Source organism: Brachycentrus maculatus, unplaced genomic scaffold (assembly GCF_059751285.1).
Source record: "Brachycentrus maculatus isolate JH-2025_06_01 unplaced genomic scaffold, ASM5975128v1 h1tg000081l, whole genome shotgun sequence".
NCBI lineage: Eukaryota > Metazoa > Arthropoda > Insecta > Trichoptera > Brachycentridae > Brachycentrus > Brachycentrus maculatus.
Window position 1 is genome coordinate 810,708 of NW_028280835.1, and position 20,881 is coordinate 831,588.

Consider the following 20,881-nt stretch of genomic DNA (forward strand, 5'->3'; position numbering starts at 1 on the left):
TTGAATTACACATACAAATTAACTACACATACGAACGTTTGTGATATGCGCATTTTTTCTTCACCATTCCGCACTAAACCGTATGACCTAAGCGCATGAGAAAAGATATCTGTTCCAAAAATATTCAATGCGTACCGGATACAATGACAAATTTTTGTCAGGTTTCATACCTGACAATATTTTGTGACAACAAACGTTATAATTTTTTCGCTTGTAAATAAAACATATGCCTGAAAATAACCCAAACGTAGGGCGGTTAAATATATGATTTTGAGAAGAAGAGTTATTGAAAGGTAAGGGGTTAAAAAAATTATGAAAATACTTTTTCAATGTATATTCTAAAAAAAGTCAAATATCGAATTCCAATGTATACTTATATATATTTTTTAAATTGTGCGCAGACACGACCGGCGTCTTGCACAGCCGAACGTATACTGAATCATCCAGATCGCGAGTTACCACTTAATCTTAACTTTGTCACATGGTAGCCAAATACGATACAAATATATTAAATTAGTTTTACTTATTACTATCGAAACGTTTTAAAGTTTACCTATTAAAACATTCAATATTTTACTAAAATAGAAGCATAAATGGTCTTAAAAATATGTGAAGTAACAGTCTTAAAAGCAAACAGTTGACAAATGACAATTTAAGTGTTTAACTTTTGATAAATCTACTTTTAAAACCATTTATACAATTAAGGGTATTTCTATTATCTAGGGGATTTCAAACAAATCAAGTTTAAGGGATTATCTTACCTCTGAAACTGTAGTTTCGTAGGGGGTGTTGATAAATACAGGTGAATTGTCATTTATATCAGACACCCTTACTATAACAGGGACTGTTCGTTTTTTTCTGGTGCTTTTTACCACACAGGTCAGCTGAAATTATAAAAAAATACATTATGACATGTTTGTTAAATCTTAATCTTCAAAACCTCATCCGCACCCCAATGGTGCATAGGGCACTGCATCATATAAACGCATGTTACCTTAATCGTTAACACATGAAGGAAAGATCATCAGCTCTCCGCTTCAGGTCCCAGTCCAGGGTAATATTGAATAAATATTAGAGTGCAAAAATCACTTTAATTTATTTGACCCCCCTGGGAATCGAACCCGCGACCTCCGGAACAGTAGCCGAGCATGCTGACCACTACACTACTGAGGCGGTTTGTTAAATAGAGTCCCATTTTTGTATACTGCTAATATGTATGATTTAATGGACAAAACAATTATGTTTGTATGGTATGATATTCTGTTGGAAAGGGTGAATAATCATGAATGCATAGTTACCTGAAACACAATGTGAGAAAGGTTGTCAGCGTCTCTGTCAAGAGGTTGTAATAATTGCAACTTCTTTCCATTTAAAACGAATAGTGGATTTCCTTTAGGAAATACTAGATCGAGAACTATATCGGACTGCGGATCTCCTTCTATTGGTAATTCTGCTGGTATCGTAGTCTGACCAATATCTGAAAAACGCAAGTGATTTTTAAAGGATATTTGTCATTCGGCACAGTTCCACATCCAAGTGGTACGTAAGGCACTATATTGATCGACATTTGTGTGTGTTAACTCAATAGCTGATCATATACAGGCAAGATGATCAGAACCGCATTCCAGTTTTTTTTTTTAAATTATGGATTGGAATATAATTGAAGAGATACGGATGATGTAAGTAAAGGAGTAGTAGGGTAAAGGAAATAGTTCTTCTTCTTCAAACCCTTATCCACACCCGATGGTGCATAGGGCACTGCATCATATAAACGCAGTGTTATCTTGATTGTTAACACATGAAGGAAAGGTGATCAGCCCTCCGCTTTAGGTATCAGTCCAGGGTAATATTGAATAAATACTAGAGTGAAAACATCACTAATATTTATTTGACCTCCGCCCCTGGGAATCGAACACGGGACCTCCGTACGGTGACCATTACACTATGGAGGCGGACATACACAGCACAAGTAACAAGCCACATTAAACCAAACCAAGTAGTGATAAATAAGTGTTTACTTTCACAAACATAAATCCATTTAAATTGACATTACTTAATTAGATAAAAATTTATTGGATATAAGAAATTCAAAGAATTCTTTACATAATAAAGTAATTAATAAATTGAATAATCAATGATAATAAACTTACAATTTCCCCTGCTTTCTTCAATATCCACGATAATACTTGATTGGCCAGTTTCCACCTCACACAAACCTGAAAATCAAGAACTATATATTTCACTATCTAAAACATCTATAGGTTTTTTTTTAGAGGTTTGGTTTATAAATTGGCAACATTGTTTCTACATACTGTCGATAGATTATTGTCACGATGTTGGTTTATTGGCTAATAAATTAATATGAAAAATAACAAGACTATCGATAACACTCGTATCGAAATCTGTAGAGAACTAAGGGAGATATTAAGGTTTAAACTTTAGATATTTGAATAAAACGAAAAACGTGTGTTCGCGTACGTCATCAAATTTCTGTCATCTAACTTTTTATGAAGTCATATGGTTTATTGTCTACGGTTTATAGAGCTCAATAGTAGTATGTAGTGTGGATTGTTTGTTTACCACTATACTACCATTTGTGTTATATAAATATGAGTTTAGGGTGGACCATAGACATCAACAAATAGAGCCGCCAATAATTTAGCAATGTTACCAATATTAAAATAAGTCCATCGTTTCTGTGACGTCATTCATTACCAACTTACGAAAACAACGTATTTACGAAGGCGAATTTTCCAAAAGAAAATGATGAATGAAAATATTGATTATATCTGCTGTTATAAACACAAAACAAGTCTAATATAATCCTTTATAGGTTGAGTATGTTAAATTAGATATTCATCCCGTCTGACAATGATCCATTCCAATTTGAAGAAAAAAATTAAACCAAAGATTTCTTTGCTTATTCCACCCGCCCACCGATGCATTTTAATTAATAATAACATGAATTTAATTAAAAATCTTCTACATTGTTGTATTACGGTAAGAAATTTGGTATAAGTGAGGAAATCAAATTGATTTTAACATCCCACTCAGTTACAAATTACCTTATATTTACTATCGAGATAAAATTCCTAACGCCTTCGATAAATCAAAATTAACGGGAATTAAATTAATAATTGGGAGTCTTGTATTATTTTAATTGACTCAATAATGTTGCATAACTTGCGAAACTAGCAATTCATTAGCTAAACTAAACAAAACTGCTAGAATTGTTGAATGCGAAATGCTTTTTTGTGTCTCTTTCCTATAAAAACGTGTTTGTACTGTTGCAATGTATTTTTCATTAGTATGCACATAAATTAACGAAACGAATCAAATGTAGTGAAAATGAAAGTTGTCACATTTTATTTTCTGATTAGAGATTAGATAGGAATACATATTATTTATAATTAAATGTCAATTCACCTGTGCGTCAGATTTGGTGGAAATTAAGATAATAAAGTGACGTTTAAAATCAATTTAAGCACGCTGTCAAAATAAATTGGCATTTTTATGCAAATGTCAGATTGTCAAAAAAAGAGCGGGAAAACCGAAAGAAGCATGGGAAAAAAAAACACACTGGCAACACATCGCTTGTGAATTTCAAAATTGAGGTGAAGTATAAACATATTGCTTACCCGCTCTTGCATCTGTTATGTGAAGAGACGAGAGCAGCAGGCACACAGCTACCAACCGCATCGCGGAAGTCGCCGCCCTCGCCGACATTCCAGTGTTGCCTTCCTGGAATTAAATTAATAAAATAGAAACATTAGTTTTATCAGTGAGGAGTCTTCTAACACAAAGTTGATAAATAGATAGGTACTTAGTTTTTTATTATTATTTTATATTCCCTAGCGTCTTGGTGACTACAATTAATTAAAATCCAGCTGGGGTAAAAACGTACACCACCGATAATTCTGCACCGATTATCGCTTATTATTTTGGCACTATTCCTCTTTATGCTTTTGTATCTAATGACTGAGGATAAGGCGTTTTTTTTTTTCATTGACAGAGTAGGTACTTAAACTAAAATAAAACTATATTTAAATTTTAATATGGTGATATTTTCAGTAAATGCAAATTAGTAACCATATGACTTTTTTATTGAAGACAGAAACAGACATGCACTGCTGGAACCCATCGAAACAGCAAAAATGACGAATGAAAAACTAAACAATGCTGTAAATCGTAGCAAATTATGCTTTATAATTGGCAGTATTTATACGCCAATAAATTTCGTAGTTTTTATGTGCACAACGTGTGTAATTTCGCGTTAAGAAGTTGTGTGATTTGAAAATTCCCACGATCCAATTAGTTTACAGTATGACTCGAGTACGTTGTATCAAATGTTATTTTAACCAAAATTTCTTCTGAATTTTGTAATTTGTTTGAGACATTCGAGTCTAAAATTTTAAAAAAGAATTGCTCAAACCAAAAGTAGTTAATGACTATTTTCGAAGATAAAAAATGAGAAGTTATTGCAATAAAAAAATACGGAACAATTAGTCACTGTTTAAATTATACAGAATCAATTATGGTACAAATGCCGTAATCTATTTTATTTTTTGCTGTTGATGTTGCCAAAAATATATTCAAGGTCTTAAAATACGTTATTTTGAAATGCAATAATAGAATCAATATAATAATATGTAAATGGATGTATTGTATTGTATTTATAATTGTAATATTTTCATACAAAAGCAGATTGTATTGTACACGTAACATACTTTTTCCACTTTCATTCGACTATCAACTGTATTTCGTTTTTATCGACAGAAGGATAACAGAGACAAGTCGTTGTTTTACTATTTTATAAAATGCTGTCCCGCAAATGAATATCAGTAAAATCTTAAATATAATGTGTTTTTTAAAAAATGGTGGGCGTTAATAAATTGTTAATTTTTTATTCAATTTATTATTTATTATAATTGAAAATAAAGAAATGTGAAAGAAGTAAATTATACTTTTGAATTTTACAATTGACGGCTGTCATAAACGTAAATCGACAATGACAGATAATATATTTCTTGTATTTCATTTTATTATGACACTACGAATATAATAAAGCACCTATTGAAATATAAAAAAGTATTTCATTACATTAATTTATATATTTTTCAAATACAAAAATCGCACAGGCATTCTACTTTTATGGGTTATTTTTGTTCTTGTAAGAGTGTAACCCGACAACCCAATTGTAGCTTAGTTTAAATAATGACACATAAGAATAATGGAATTGAAATTGACAGATCACGATTAAAGGCGTTTCCTGAATCTTACCACAATAAAATATATCTGTATATCTCATTGCATCACCGTACCAAATTCCGATAGAAGGTAAATGGTAGGTGCGCGCCTATTTATTGTCATTCTCTACGGTGATAATAACATGTTGCAATAATAATAACGTCACACCGGGTACCAGCAATGGTATTTAAAAATAATAATTTACGCGATAAATGTATATGCATTTTTTATTCATATAAATTATTATCGTTATACAAATATATATTTTTCTCCGCTCCTATAAAGTTAGTTTTAACCTTTTGGCTACCAAAATCCGATATATCGGTTTTCGGCACCCTAAAGAGAAAAACCGGATCCGTCGGATCTGACATCATGATATATAAAACGTAATACATTTAATTAAAAAAAAAATTAAAAAAAGTATGTATGTAAAATAAATTTAAAAAAAATGTAAAACAATTTTTTTAACGTAAAAGAAAAGAAAGGAAATTATTATTTATTTATTTTTAAAACATAATACAAATGTCATATATATATATATATATATATATATATATATATATATATATATATATATATATATATATATATATATATATATATGTAATAAAATAACTAGGTACCTACCTATACATTTTATTAAGTACTTACAAAAAGTACCTACATAAAACAGTTCTACCACCAGATGCCGCATGCGTCGCACAGAATTAAACAAAAGACTTCCGATAATATTATTAACTGTCAGAATAAGATAGATAGATAGATAGATAGATATAAAAATTATTATAAAGATAAATTAAGAATAAACTTTAATTACAAAGCAACACATTGTTTATTTTATTATTATACACCCACTTTACATATTATTTACACTTAATTTTCAAAAGGAAAATATTACCACGTTATAAAACGACAATTTTGTTAATTGGAAATGGATTATGAAACATTAGATGTATTAAAACAATTACTACAATATGTTCGGAGTGAGAGAGAAAAATTAGAAGATGATCAAAGAAAACGATTAGAAGATAGTCAAAGAAGACGTGGAAATTTAAGAACTAGTGATAAAATCAAAAATAAAAATCATGTGAAAAAAGTTTCTACAAAATATAAAATAAAATATACTCCAGAAAAGAATTTCGAAGCAGATTGTGTGAGCAGGAATCCAGTATTAGAATCGAAGGAAAATGCAAATGAACAATTAAAAGTTGTAAATTTGGTTAAATTAGAAGATATTTTAAAAGATCAGAATAAAAATGAAGACATACAAATAACACAGAAACAGTGCTTGAAAAATGAAAATAAAAATAAAGTAGAAAAAACTTCTACGAAAGATAAAATAAAATATACTCCAGGAAAGAAGAATTTAGAAGTAGATTGTCTAAGCAGGAATCCAGTATTAAAATTGAATGAAAATGCAGATGAACAATTAAAAGTTGTTAATTTGGTTAAATTAGAAGATATTTTAAAAGATCAGAATAAAAATGAAGACATGCAAATAACACAGAAACAGTGCTTGAAGAATGAAAATAAAAATAAAGTAGAAAAAAATACTACGAAATATAAAACAAAATATACTCCAGGAAAGAAGAATTTAGAAGTTGATTGTCTAAGCAGGAATCCAGTTTTAGAATCGAATGAAAATGCAGATGAACAATTAAAAGTTGTACATTTGGTTATATTAGAAGATACTTTAAGAGATCTGAATAAAAATGAAGGAATTCAAAAGAAAAAAACAAATGGATTAAAAAAAACTGTGTCTACTTTAAAAGGGTCAAGAAAAAAAAATACAAAAAAAAGAAAGAAAGAAAAAAGAACGAAAAAAAAAAAGAAAGAAAAAAAAAAAACAAGAAAGAAAAAAAAAGAAAAAAAAGAAGGAAAAAAAAAAAGAAAGAAAAAAAAAAAAAAAAAACTTTATTATATCACTAAACTTATACCAGTCCCTTCACTACAAGAAGATGATCCGGAGGACGAGTGAAAATTTTACAATGAATTTTCATCCCCAAGGGGGGAGATGTAATAAAATAACTAGGTACCTACCTATACATTTTATTAAGTACTTACAAAAAGTACCTACATAAAACAGTTCTACCACCAGATGCCGCATGCGTCGCACAGAATTAAACAAAAGACTTCCGATAATATTATTAACTGTCAGAATAAGATAGATAGATAGATAGATAGATATAAAAATTATTATAAAGATAAATTAAGAATAAACTTTAATTACAAAGCAACACATTGTTTATTTTATTATTATACACCCACTTTACATATTATTTACACTTAATTTTCAAAAGGAAAATATTACCACGTTATATATATATATAATATTCCCGATGAGTAATGTGCATTTCTCATTTTGGGACATGGTTAACAAGACTGAAACACAAATAAGAAAGTTAAAAAAAGATAAAAAATGAAACAAAACTACCACAGGGCAAAATATAAAATAATGAACGGGTATAGTAAATAGGCATATAAAAATGCAAGGTAAGAAGCATGTTTAAATGAAACAAATGAGAAAATACATACTTATAACAAATCACTAACACAAATATCTTTCCATAGAGCATTTTTTCAGTTCATTTGCTTTGGATCCCTGACTAAATTAAAGTTTTAAAAAAAAAATTAATTTAGGATCATAATTTTCGGCAATTTTTTTCGTTAAAAAAATTTACAGATGCCGAAAATATTTGAAGGGTATCAATTAAATATCACGTCGTGTTAGAGTTATTTTTATTTATACATGATTTTTTTTAGTTTTGATCGATTTCCATGGGTTTGCTACCTCTGAACAACATAATACTACATGCCTTTTGCTTGTTAGTTCGTGTCTCACGTTTCACGCACGCATAATGAAGATACAAAAACAATGACAACTACGTTTGCTGTCCCCCGCCAGTTCGTATGTAACAATGTTATGATTCAGTGTTCACACTCCATACTGCATTGAGACGCATATCTGTATTACAAAACAGGACTGCATCAGGTAGTGCTGAAAATTAATCTTTAATTTTGATAATTTAAAAAGTATCGTAGCTATACAGTAACATTCCAATTGTTATTTCGTATCACGAATAAAAAAAGGCATTGTTGGAATTTTTGTAAATAATACAAGTAGAGAGTTAGAATATATTATTTTTTGACATCTCATCAAACATGAAGAAGAATATGGAAGTCTGGGCATTTACGGGGCTGACAACCGTCATAGGATGGTTTAAGTGATCATTTTACACACGTCTAACACTTACCAATTCCACCCATTATTGACAACCACACTAATCAAATTATTGGAAGTTCTATATTTATGAACCAATTTAGAAACCTTGTTCTTGAATCACTAGAACTTCACTAGAGATATCTATTGGTGAGATGTTGGACACACTCAAAATGTTGTAAAAAAAGTTAGAACTTTATTTTAAGTACAAATTTTTATTTCGGTATTAGTTTTTAACTCTTTTGAAATTACCTAACGTCCAAGTGACTCTGAAATCTAGCTAAGGCTTATGCAACACCACTTATCATAGCCCTACTTAGGCTTCAACTTTTAATCTTGTTAACTTTTAATTTTAATCTTGTAATGAGTAAAAATTCTAGGCAAAAACAGTTGTTAGTTTTCTAGGCACTATAGCCATGTTAATTTACCAGAGAATATAATGATTTTAAGTGAATGAAAGAAATAAATAAAGCCTACATTGGTTGATTGGTTTTGATAGAATTAATGATCATTTATTACTATTTTTACAAGCGCCATCTTGTTTTCAAAAATCTAAGCATAATCCGGTCATTATTTGAATTTTGGCGGGAAGAGTGGTTATGTCAAAATCAGCCTTAAGTACTCGTACCAATGGCCTTTTTTTTTAAATATCAGCGTGTGAGACTGAGCCGTAAGTACCGACACGGCCCGAGTACTATATGATGTTGGAACAAGAAAACTTTACATCCATATTGATTCATTTAAACCAATGACTAATCATAAAACAAAGTACACAAAACAATAATGTTTTGACTTTCGCACTGAATTCCCATTTTATAAAGATTTAAGAAAGCCGCCGAAAATTGTAACGGAAAGAACATCAAGTATCAATTTGTTTACCATATATGCTATAAATAATGGCTCCTGATATATGTATGTATGATGAATGATAATATGATTTCGGACTGTGTTTTTAAAAACCAACAAAAACACCAAAAAATGTAATAAATGTAATTAATTTTATATTAAAATAAAAGTATAAAGGGGTTCCGAGCGTTACTTAGCATTTAACTATATTTTTAAAAGAAAAAAGATCATCGAGTAAAAATCTTCTTCTTCTTCTTCTTCTTAAAACCTCAATGGTGCATAGGGCACTGCATCATATAAATGCAGTGTTATCTTGATCGTTAACACATGAAGGAAAGGTGATCAGCCCTCCGCTTCAGGTACCAGTCCAGGGTATTAGAATATTAAAAAAATATTACAGTGAAAAAATCACTTATATATGTATTTGACCCCCCTCCCCTGGGAATCGAACCCGGGACCTCCGGTACGGTAGACGAGCACGCTGCCCATTACACTACGGAGGCGGACAAAAGAGTAAAAATACCAAAATAATAACAATTCTATTCATATTATATTTACATAACAGGACAGATATAAATGCTATTATACAGTACTGAATGCTATTATATATGGAGTATTTATAATAACGTGTTTCGATCATCGTCTAGAAAACTATTTCACGATAATCATTCACGTTCCAAACAAGTGTGATAAAATGTTTGTAACGATAATTTACTAGACGTCAGGAATATTGCAATCCGCTATGATCGTGCATTTCAGTGCTGTTAATCTGGCCGGCTTTGCCCACTGACCGCTAATACCCCACTCTTCGCTACGTCAACTTGACACAAAACGTGAAATGGACTTTTTCCAATCCGAATGGCGGCGAATAGTATTTGAAGGGGATCGGTACCGAGTTTATGTGGTCTTTCGACTGTTGCTTTGATGTTTAGTGGACATGATTGTTGGTCTTTCGACTGTTGCTTTGATGTTTAGTGGACATGATCGTTGTCTAAAACAACGGTGGCCAACCCGCGGCCCGCGGCGTCTTTACGTGTGGCCCGCGGTCATGTATGAAGATCATATCGCTCACTCCTTTCAAGAACGTCATAAATCAAAAAACTTGATTTTTCAGGAGAACGTTTTTAAAGTTTAAAAATAAAATACAATGTATTAAAAAAAAATATCAAGCCACTTGTTGTTTACTGTGCAACAGATCTTTTTAGGTAAAACCAGAAGGTTTTTTCTCCATTTGAAAAATATTTAGTATATTCAAAAAATTATTAAACGATACCTTTCTTTAAAATGCAAAAACAACACTTTTTGCCCTGTAGCGGGTAAATATTAAGTTAAAAATATGCCGCTTTTGCTGGGATATAGTATATTTTCTGGGCATTCCGGAAACGTGCACAACTGATAATTGACGATTTTTGATTTATGATGTTCTTGAAAGGAGTGAGTGATAAATATATTTTTTAATATAAGGTCCTTCAGAATATATTTTAAATCATATTTAAGTTATCAAAACCAAACAAATTTCTGTAATTACATGAAATGCATATTCATACTCTCTCGAAAAGAAACTCAAATCTCGCACTGAGTGGCCATTGATAAATTGGTTTTATTTAAAATAAAATTGGTATTTATGTATAATAATTAATAATTTTGATTTGTAAAATTTATGAAAATGTTTATTAATATACAGATACATTTTTTGTTGGTTCAATGTGTGCTTTCTTCTCATATCTGGTTGTAGTAATGTTCTTTTTTCACAATTACCCTGATTGTACTTTCTGATTATTCCTGCATTCAAATTATTTATAATATTTAAAAAAAAAGATTAGTACGAAAGTCGTTGTACTTTAAAAAAATATTACTGTTATGCGGCCCTTAGGAAAATTTAAGGTCATTGATGCAGCCTGGGGTGCAATTTTGGGTTGGCCAGACCTGGTCTACAAGAAACCCTAATATATTAACCTGTCCGGAAGTATAGCCGTACATGTACGGCCATACAATTTTTTTCTCAAAGGAGTATGGCCGTACATGTACGGCCGATACAAAACATTATTTATATCAAATCATGTTTAAAACATGATTTACGGCAAAATTATCGATGCTTCGATAAATCATGTTAACTGGTGTATCTAAATTAAAATATTAAAGAAAATATGTTGCTAATAGCATCGACTATGATATAAAATTATAAAAAGTAAAAAAATAGCAAAAAAACTGACTCCCCAGATACAGATTTGTCCGCAGAAACTCACTCCCAGACAAGTTAATGTAACACTAAACAACACCCTACAAGTTCGTGACCATGATTCGAGTGATGCATTGTTTGCGTTTGATTTATGAATTAACGTAAAAGAAAGCGGAAATGATACCTCATTTTCTCATAGATCAATCTATGTAATTCTATTATAATACGCAATATTTTATCTGTAAGTTCTTGATCACAATACTTTATTCAAATGGATCTATTTATCGGGTCACGATTTATTCAAAAACGTTTTTTTGTATATCAGTTACGAGTAATAATTATTTCATTGTTTTGGTTTACATACATTCTGAAATACTCAAAGCTGAGATTTCTAACGTTTAAATTTAGAACGCGATCGGCAGCGCTAGACATCTTTCCACGCAATTTTTTTTTAAATAATAAATATTGCAATTTGACTAATTTTTAGAATGTATATTGTTTTTTTAACTCAAAACCGATATTTATTTTCAAAAAAACTTAACACAAATAGGTGTTTTGAGAAAAAAAATCAATTACACCAAATGTTACCTGGGTTAAAAAATTCAATTGCGATTTTTTATCGTATATTGGGCCTTAAAGACCGTCTTATATGACCGCTTTGTCAAGATTCAAAAGACATCCTACTGTCTTATTTTTAAAAAATCCAAATTTATGTATCTTACTCGAATCCAATAGCACCATGTTTTGCATGTAATGTATAAAATATAAGTAGAGGAATACCGAGGGAAACTTGGCATGATCAATCAAATACTTGAATGTCAGGAGTCGGAATAATCAGCGGGTATGAATGGGAAGATGTGATTGATTAGTGTGGCGATCTATTCTCTCTGCCTACCCCTGCGGAGAAGCGGTGTGATGGTTAGTTTTTTTAGTTAGTAGCTTGCCCCCATTTTATACTTATCACGTATTAATATTAAAATTCCGAATGAGATCATGTCTTATTATTTATACGTTCGATCAAAAAGCGGTGAAATAACCTTTGAAAAGAAATGTTCCCGCTGGATATGAACCAGTTATTTATTATTAAATCTGTAATAATGTGAATATTATGTATGAAATATTGATGAAAATGAACGAGTGTGGCTGGGCTATGTACACATCACACATACGCACTGCGAATTTGTACAACTAAAGAGAAACCAGCCGCCCTCGATTTGGGATCGAGACAAATTGGGTCCAGTACAGCATCTTCGATAACTCCGTTATAGCTCAGTGAATGTACGAGGCGTGTCTGTAAACTTATTGCCCCTAAAGCAGAAGGAGGCAAATGTCGGCGCTCGAACGACACGTTGAACGCTTGTGACCCTTTTCCGTACTACTTACATTACTTATTATTTTTTGACATATCGCTCACTCCTTTCAAGAACGTCATAATAATAAATAATAATAAATCAAAAATCGTCAATTTTCAGCTGTGCATGTTTTCGGAATGCCCAGAAAGTGTACTATATCCCAGCAAAAGAGGCATATTTTTAACTTAATATTTACCCGCAACAGGGCAGAAAATGTTGTTTTTACATTTTGAAGAAAATGTATTGTTTAATTATTTTTTTAAACATACCAAATATTTTTCAAATGGAGAAAAAACCTTCAGGTTTTACCTAAAAAGATCTGTTGTACAGTAAAAAGTTCAATAAGTGGCTTGATATTTATTTTTAATACATTGTATTATATTTTTAAACTTTAAAAACGTTCTCCTGAAAAATCAAGATTTTTGATTTATGACGTTCTTGAAAGAAGTGAGCGATATCGCTCACTCCTTTCGACAACTTCATATTTCAAAAATCGTCAATTTTCAGTTGTTCGTGTTTTCAGAATGTCCAGAAAATGTACTTTATCCATATAAACTAATTATTTATATAAACTAATGATTTCATCCTAAATCTTCTCTTATGTAATAAATAAAAAGTCTCAAATGTTTCCTGGATGTGGACCCTTAAAATGAGTAGCTTGAACCGGTTGGAGGCATTTGAGATGTGGATGCATCGAAGAATGCATCGGATACCCTGGATGGACATAGTCAGCAATGCTAGAGTTCTCCAAAGAACCTGAACGAATACGGAATTAATATTGAAAGTGTCCTATTTGGGACATTTACTCAGAGGAGAAAAGTACACGCCACTGCATCTGATCATCAAAGGTAAGATCGAGGGTCGAAGAGGTGTCGGAAGAAGGCGAATTTCCTAGATCCATAATATACACGAGTGGATAGGAGTACGGAGTTTCGACAAGCTGTTTCGGACTGCCTTAAATAAGCACACATTCTCACAAGTATGATACGACACGTAAAGAAGAAATGTTTCTTGACCCCTGCCAAATAAACACAAAGACATCAAGCGTTCTCCAAGTGTGTGTGATCGATACACTGATACATACTATCGATATGATCGAATTGACCCACTTCTCTACCCGTTGGTAATATCGATTATTGTTTAGTTTTACGAGGAAATAATTGGAGAAATAATTTTTATTTATAGTTTTAGTATATCGGGTGTAAACACGAACATATACAGCCCCATAAAAAAACTGTTTTAAATGAATTTATGAGACTCGACTGTTCAATTAATTAATATATTAAGAATGGCTACGTTTTATAGTAATCATAATAATTTAAGAAATAACAAATCCAATCTGATTATTACGAATAGCGTATCAGATTGAATGGATACATTCAATCTATACTCGTATATGAGTTAGTTTTTATAAATTTCATTGCTGTGGCTGTAATGTACAAATTCAACGAGTTTACACTACTTTAATTATATATATATATATATATATATATATATATATATATATATATATATATATATATATATATATATATATATATATATATATATATATATATATATATATATATATATATATATATATATATATATATATATATATATATATATATATATATATATATATATATATATATATATATATATATATATATATATATATATATTTATGTACAAGCGGGTTAAATGTTATTCTTTAGCTATTCATTCATTTAAATTATGTCAAATATGAAAGTCGAATTTGTGTATTATTTCATTAAATATTTTAATTTCACGATTATTATAAAAAATAATAAATTTTATATGCCTACACATCTCCGGATTAGTTCAATTTAATTGTTCAACGGTTCAAAAGTGTTATTTATAATGGCACTTTTATACTTTAAGTATAAAAGCTGAGAGTGGGTGTGTTATTGTTATTAATTTATGTTTATATAACCAGTTATGGTTTCTTCGTTTAGTCAGGCTTTCTGAAAATTCACATAACACGACCATTTCACAAACTAGTTTCACTAATTTCTTAATAGCATAATAATGCTAATATGGTCGTCTCGATCATCTGCGTAATAATAGAGCAATCGGAGGAAATGGGGTCTCTAATTGAAATCACATGGGTTCGTCCATTTCAAATCTTGTCAACTCCATTTTAATAATTTTATTTTTTGACATCTCATCAAAGATGAAGAAGAATATGGAAGTCTGGGCATTTACGGGGCTGACGACCGTCATTAGTAATTTTCATGTAAAGTGTAAAAAATTCAAGGCAATTTTTTATTTATAATTTAAACTACGGAGAAGGGTAGAAGAAAAGTGAAAAGAAGGAAGGAAAACAAGGACAATATATTTTGTACGTAGTATATTTTTATACGAAGTTGAATTATGATCCATCAAGATCAGCACTATGAACCGGTTAGAAGTATGCGAAATGTAGTTGCATCGTACAATTCTACTCATTTCATGGACCGATATGGTCAGCAACGCAAATGTGCTCCAAAGAGCGAGAGTAGAAAGACAGTTAAATGATATCAATGTCCGGAAGATGTCTCTTATCTGGGGCATGTGCTTAGAGGAGAGAAGTACGAACTACTAAGTGTACCTAATCATAAAAGGCAAAATAGAGGGTCGACAAGGTGTGGGCAGAAGGCAGATCTCCTGGCTCCGGAATATTTGGAATAATGGAGATCAGAATATTTGAAGCTCTGTTTAGAGCTACCAAGATAAGGACATAAACTTTCGACGCCGGGGGAACATTACACGAAGAAGAAAAAAGAAGAAGAAGGATATTAGGGATCTGTACAATTACATGATGGATGCCAACGCCTGATAGTCAAGATTCAAAGCATAAAAAAGGATACACAATTTGAAAATGTGAAGCTTGTATACTAAATGTGGTTCAATCCGCAAAGATAATTAATTCCTCGGCACGTTTTTGCTTTAGACCCCGGTCATCGTGTTGTTTATAATATAAATGTTTAAACGATTCTTAAACATTGATTTTGGATCAAGAATTTTTATCGATATCTCAACATAAAAAACAAAAAAAATGGAAACCTAGGCATTTACAGGAATGACGACCTATCACTAGATGGTTCAAGTGATCATTTTATGTTCTGCGTAACATTCACCATTCTACCCATAATTGACAGCCACTTTACTCAAATTTACAGAAGTTGTATTTATGCGTAAATTGAAAAGATCGGTTACTGTATATTATTTGTTATACGTCTTACTATTGTTGATATAAGCAAGTTTTTTTGTGAACAAAAATTTGGACACACTCAAAATATTGTGGATTGATTTTGAATGTAAGATTAGTTTACCGCGTTTAAAAAAAAACAGCTACCAACTTTTCCGACATTTTGAATAGTTTAGTTGTGAAAATTGGTGTGTATCAATATTAATTTATTTTCGTGGAGTTATCATCAACATTTTGAGTGTGTCCAAATACTTGTTCACAAAATCAGGATTATCTCCAATTACAGGAGTTATTTTCATATTATTTTTGGACATCTCATCAAAGATGAGATGTCAAAAAATAATATGAAAATAACTCCTGTAATTGGAGATAATCCAGATTTTGTGAACAAGTATTTGGACACACTCAAAATGTTGTAAATAAATTATCTGGTCAAATTATAAGCTTAAATAATATAAATGAAAATGGTATTTTCTGGCGTTTCTCATGTGTGTGATTATAATCCAGGATTCGGACCTCACATACTAATATAAGAGTTTCTGCTTAGTAAAAAGCTTCTTTACATCTCACCAATAGATGTCTCTAGTGAAGTTCTAGTGATTCAAGAACAAGGTTTCTAAATTGGTTAATGTATAAAGAACTTCCAAGAATTTGAGTAGTGTGGTTGTCAATAATGGGTAGAATTGGTGAATGTTACACGTGTGTAAAGTGATCACTTAAACCAGCCGATGACGGTCGTCAGCCCCGTAAATGCCCAGACTTCCATATTCTTCGTCATCTTTGATGAGATGTCAAAAAATAATATGAGTTATCATCATCTGAAATTGACGGACTCGCATATTTTCTTATATCATCGTCTCTTTCCAATGCTCCTCGCATAAATCAGAAGTTTTGTATTGGTATTATAATTATTCAAACAATTTAAGATTATTCAAACAATGTTATTAAGTTATCATTGGTTATAATTTATTACGCGTCAAGAGATATTTATCTTGAATCCTTAAAATAACATGTATATTTTTTCAAACTTTTGATGATGTAACGAGAGGAGAATCGTGATTTTTTTTTCGTCGATAAAATTATGCTGGATGAATGAATACCACATAGCGGATATTATTTTTCGTATAAACATATGAATAATGTAAAATTACATATAAATAATCTAATATTTTGCATAATTAAAAAATATTCCTATTTAAACAATATTTTTAATTAATTTTGTAGTTATTATTTAGAAATTTTTGCGTGAGCAAGATAAATGATTTATTTATTAAATTTCATAAAATAAAACAACTTTAGAATTTAGTACATAAATCCTGATGATGACAAGGTTCTTGTCGAAACCGGTTGGATAAAGTGTACCAATAAAAATTGGTTAAAACAAAGTTGTTTTATTTTACAAAGTTTATAAAATCTGCCACAAAGTATCTGCGAAAAACATTCAAGAAATGATTTATTTAATATATGGAAGCTAATCAGACAAATCCTTCATATTACCATATCGCTCACTTCTTTCAAGAACGTCATAAATCAAAAAACTTGCTTTTTCAGGAGAATGTTTTTAAAGTTTAAAAATATAATACAATGTGTTAATGAATATCAAGCCACTTACTGAACTTTTACTGTGCAACAGATCTTTTTGAGTAAAACATGACGGTTTTTTCTCCATTTGAAAAATAATTAAATAATACCTTTTCTTCATAATGCAAAAACAACACTTTCTGCCCTGTAGCGGGTAAATATTAAGTAAAATAAATGCCTCTTTTGCTGGGATATAGTATATTTTCTGGGCATTCCGAAAACATGCACAACTGAAAATTGACGATTTTTGATTTATGACGTTCTTGAAAGGAGTGGGCGATATGTCGATTGCAGTTGTACATAAATATAAATGACGATTATTTTGAAAAATTAACATGCACAATTTTTCTAAATTTGACTAATGCGGATGTCAACATAGGTAGAAGGGTGAATATCACACAGTGTACAAAGTGATCAATTAACCAGACAGTGGCAGATCGTAAAGCCTGCAGATGTTCAGACTCCCATAATCTCATCTCAATACTTGTTCATCTATGCTGAGATATTAAGAAATATTCAAATGCATAATGATTTCAGAACTACGAATAATTAACCTTTATATTTATCATACAAATACAGTCGGTAGATACAGTCGGTAGTACGTCATTTATCTCTACATATCGTTTCGATCCTAACAAGCTAGCTCCGCAAGTATGTCGCATCTAGAGCACAAAAATCTGTTAATTTCGTCTTATTTATTTTTTCAATTATTTCGATAAAATTTCATGTAATTTTTTTCGCTTCTAATGTTTCGTATTAAATATTTAAAGAATAAGTGAAATATGTATATAAATACATAAACACATACCATCCATTTTTCCAAAGGCCCCAGAGGCCTGTAGATCCATTTGTATAATTTGATTCTACTGCAAAGCTTTTTAATTTATGTGTACGGTCTACAATATATAGAGTTAAACATTGAAATATTGTAGAATGTTGGTACCAATTAAAAACTTAGCGAATGATTTCAATATGCTTAAAAAGTGATAGTTGTATTTTGTCACATATCGCTCACTCCTTTCAAGAACGTCATAAATCAAAAATCGTCAATTTTCAATTGTGCATGTTTTCGTAATGAATTAACTAACTAACTAACCGTCACGCCGCTTCCCCGCAGGGGTAGGCAGAGAGAATAGAGCGCCACACCACTCTGTCCTTGCAAACATTCTTCGCCTCTTCCACGTTCATGCATCTCCTCATACATACCCGCCGATTGTACCGACTCCTAACCTGACCACTTTCAAGTATTTGGCATACCTGATCGTGCCATGTTTTTCTCGGTCTTCCTCTGCTTCTTTTCCCACTAACATTCGTCTCATAAATTTGTTTTACCGTTCTTTCGTCACTCATTCGTTCCACATGTCCAAACCATCTCAACACACCTTTCCTAATTTTATCGATAATGCTTATCTCAGCTTTGCATTCCTTCCTTATTTCACTATTCGCACATCTATCATACATCGTTTTGTCGCACATTCTTCTGAGAGATCGCATTTCGACTGCATTCAGTCTACTTTCATCCTTCTTTTGCCAACTCCATGTTTCACTTCCATACATTAGAGTTGGAACCAGGACTCCGTTGTACACTGCCAGTTTAGCTTCCGCTGCTAGGTTTTTATTTGCTATAACTGATTTCTGTGCACCGTTCACTTTGTTCCCATAATGTTTGTTTTCGTAATGCCCTGAAAATTTACTATATTCCAGAAAAAAAGGCATGTTTTTGACTAAATATTTACCTGCTACAGGGCAGAAAATGTTGTTTTTGCATTTTGAAGAAAAGATATTGTTTAATTTTTTTTTTAAATATACTAAATATTTTTCTAGTATAAAAAAAAAACTTGCAAGTTGTACCTAAAAATATCTGTTGGACAGAAAAAAGTTCAATAAGTGGCTTGATATTTATTTTTAATATTTTGTGTTATATTTTTAAACTAAAAAACGTTCTCCTGAAAAATCAAGTTTTTTTGTTTTATGACGTTCTTGAAAGGAGTGAGCGATATGTAAATAGACATTCTTATGATAATACAATAAACGTTAAAGTTGAGGAATATACTAGAGACTGTCAATCAAATGTCACGTACATTTATCTTCAACGTACCTACTTAAGTTGTTAGTAATCTCACACTCCGAGTTCAGTTATGGATATAAAAAAAATATGTAGTAAGTAACACGTGAATATGATACTTTTGAGTTAGTTAAGGTTAGGTAATCCTTCTAGGCTTGTCCGCCTTCATAGTGTAGTGGTCAGCACGATCGGCTACCGTACGGCTACCGTACCGTACTGGGTTCGATTCTCAGGGAGGGTCAAATAAATATAAGTGATTTTTTCACTCTAATATTTATTCAATATATACCCTGGACTGGTATCTGAAGCGGAGGGCAGATCACCTTTCTTTCATGTGTTAATGATCAAGATAACACTGCATTTATATGATGCAGTGCCCTATGCACCATTGGGGTGCGGATAAGGGTTTGAATGAACCCTTCTTGGAAGTTATACCTTTTTTTGTAAATAACTTTTGAGAAAAAATATACATTACTCTAAAAAACATGTCTGACCAGAAATATTATACACCTTAATCCAAATTTTTTAGTCACTAGTAATTAGTACCTACTTTAACTAACAATTTAAAAAACAATTTAAAAAAGTCTCTACTATGGAAGAGGCTTTTTATGAACCTCTTATTATTAAACATGTAGATATGTTTACTGTATAACCTTTTTCATTTTTATAACAATACAGTCAATTTATTTTGTTATAACTTAATTGACCTTATTTTATAACACAAAATATGTCCGAGTCCATAATGTAGTAGGTACTGCGTGGGGCTACCATCTTGAAGGACCCAGGATCGATTACCAGGGGGTCAAAATAAATAAAAAAGTGAAGTGTTTTTTCACTCCAATATTTAATTTGTAACACCTGTACTTCTATCATACGCCGTTTTGCATACATTCGCCTGAGTGATCGCATTTCAACTAATTAATTATAGTCTATTTTAGTCTACCTTCCTTCTTTTCTTTTTCTTAAAAGCTTGTCCGCCTCCGTAGTGTAATGGTCAGCACGCTCGACTACCGTTCTGGAGGTCCCGGGTTCGATTCCCAAGGGGGGTAAAATAAATATAAGTAATTTTTTCACTGTAATATTTATTCAATATTACCATGGACTGGTACCTGAAGCGGATGGCTGATCACCTTTCCTTTATGTGTAAAACGATCATGATAACACTGCATTTATAAGACACAGTGCCCTATGCACC

General features: G+C 31.2%; 1 protein-coding gene across 1 annotated transcript in view; it reads right to left on the bottom strand.

Annotated features, from left to right (window-relative positions):
- Cad99C (cadherin 99C) overlaps window positions 1–20,881 on the bottom strand; it is a 177,002-nt gene that overhangs the window by 22,777 nt on the left and 133,344 nt on the right. The window contains exons 3-6 of the mRNA XM_088257452.1: window positions 3,639–3,741; window positions 2,151–2,216; window positions 1,299–1,477; window positions 762–884 (exon numbers count right to left, since the gene is read on the bottom strand). Of these exons, the coding sequence (XP_088113578.1) occupies window positions 762–884; window positions 1,299–1,477; window positions 2,151–2,216; window positions 3,639–3,726 (456 nt within the window). The 5' untranslated portion in view covers window positions 3,727–3,741. The remainder of the gene's footprint in view (window positions 1–761; window positions 885–1,298; window positions 1,478–2,150; window positions 2,217–3,638; window positions 3,742–20,881) is intronic.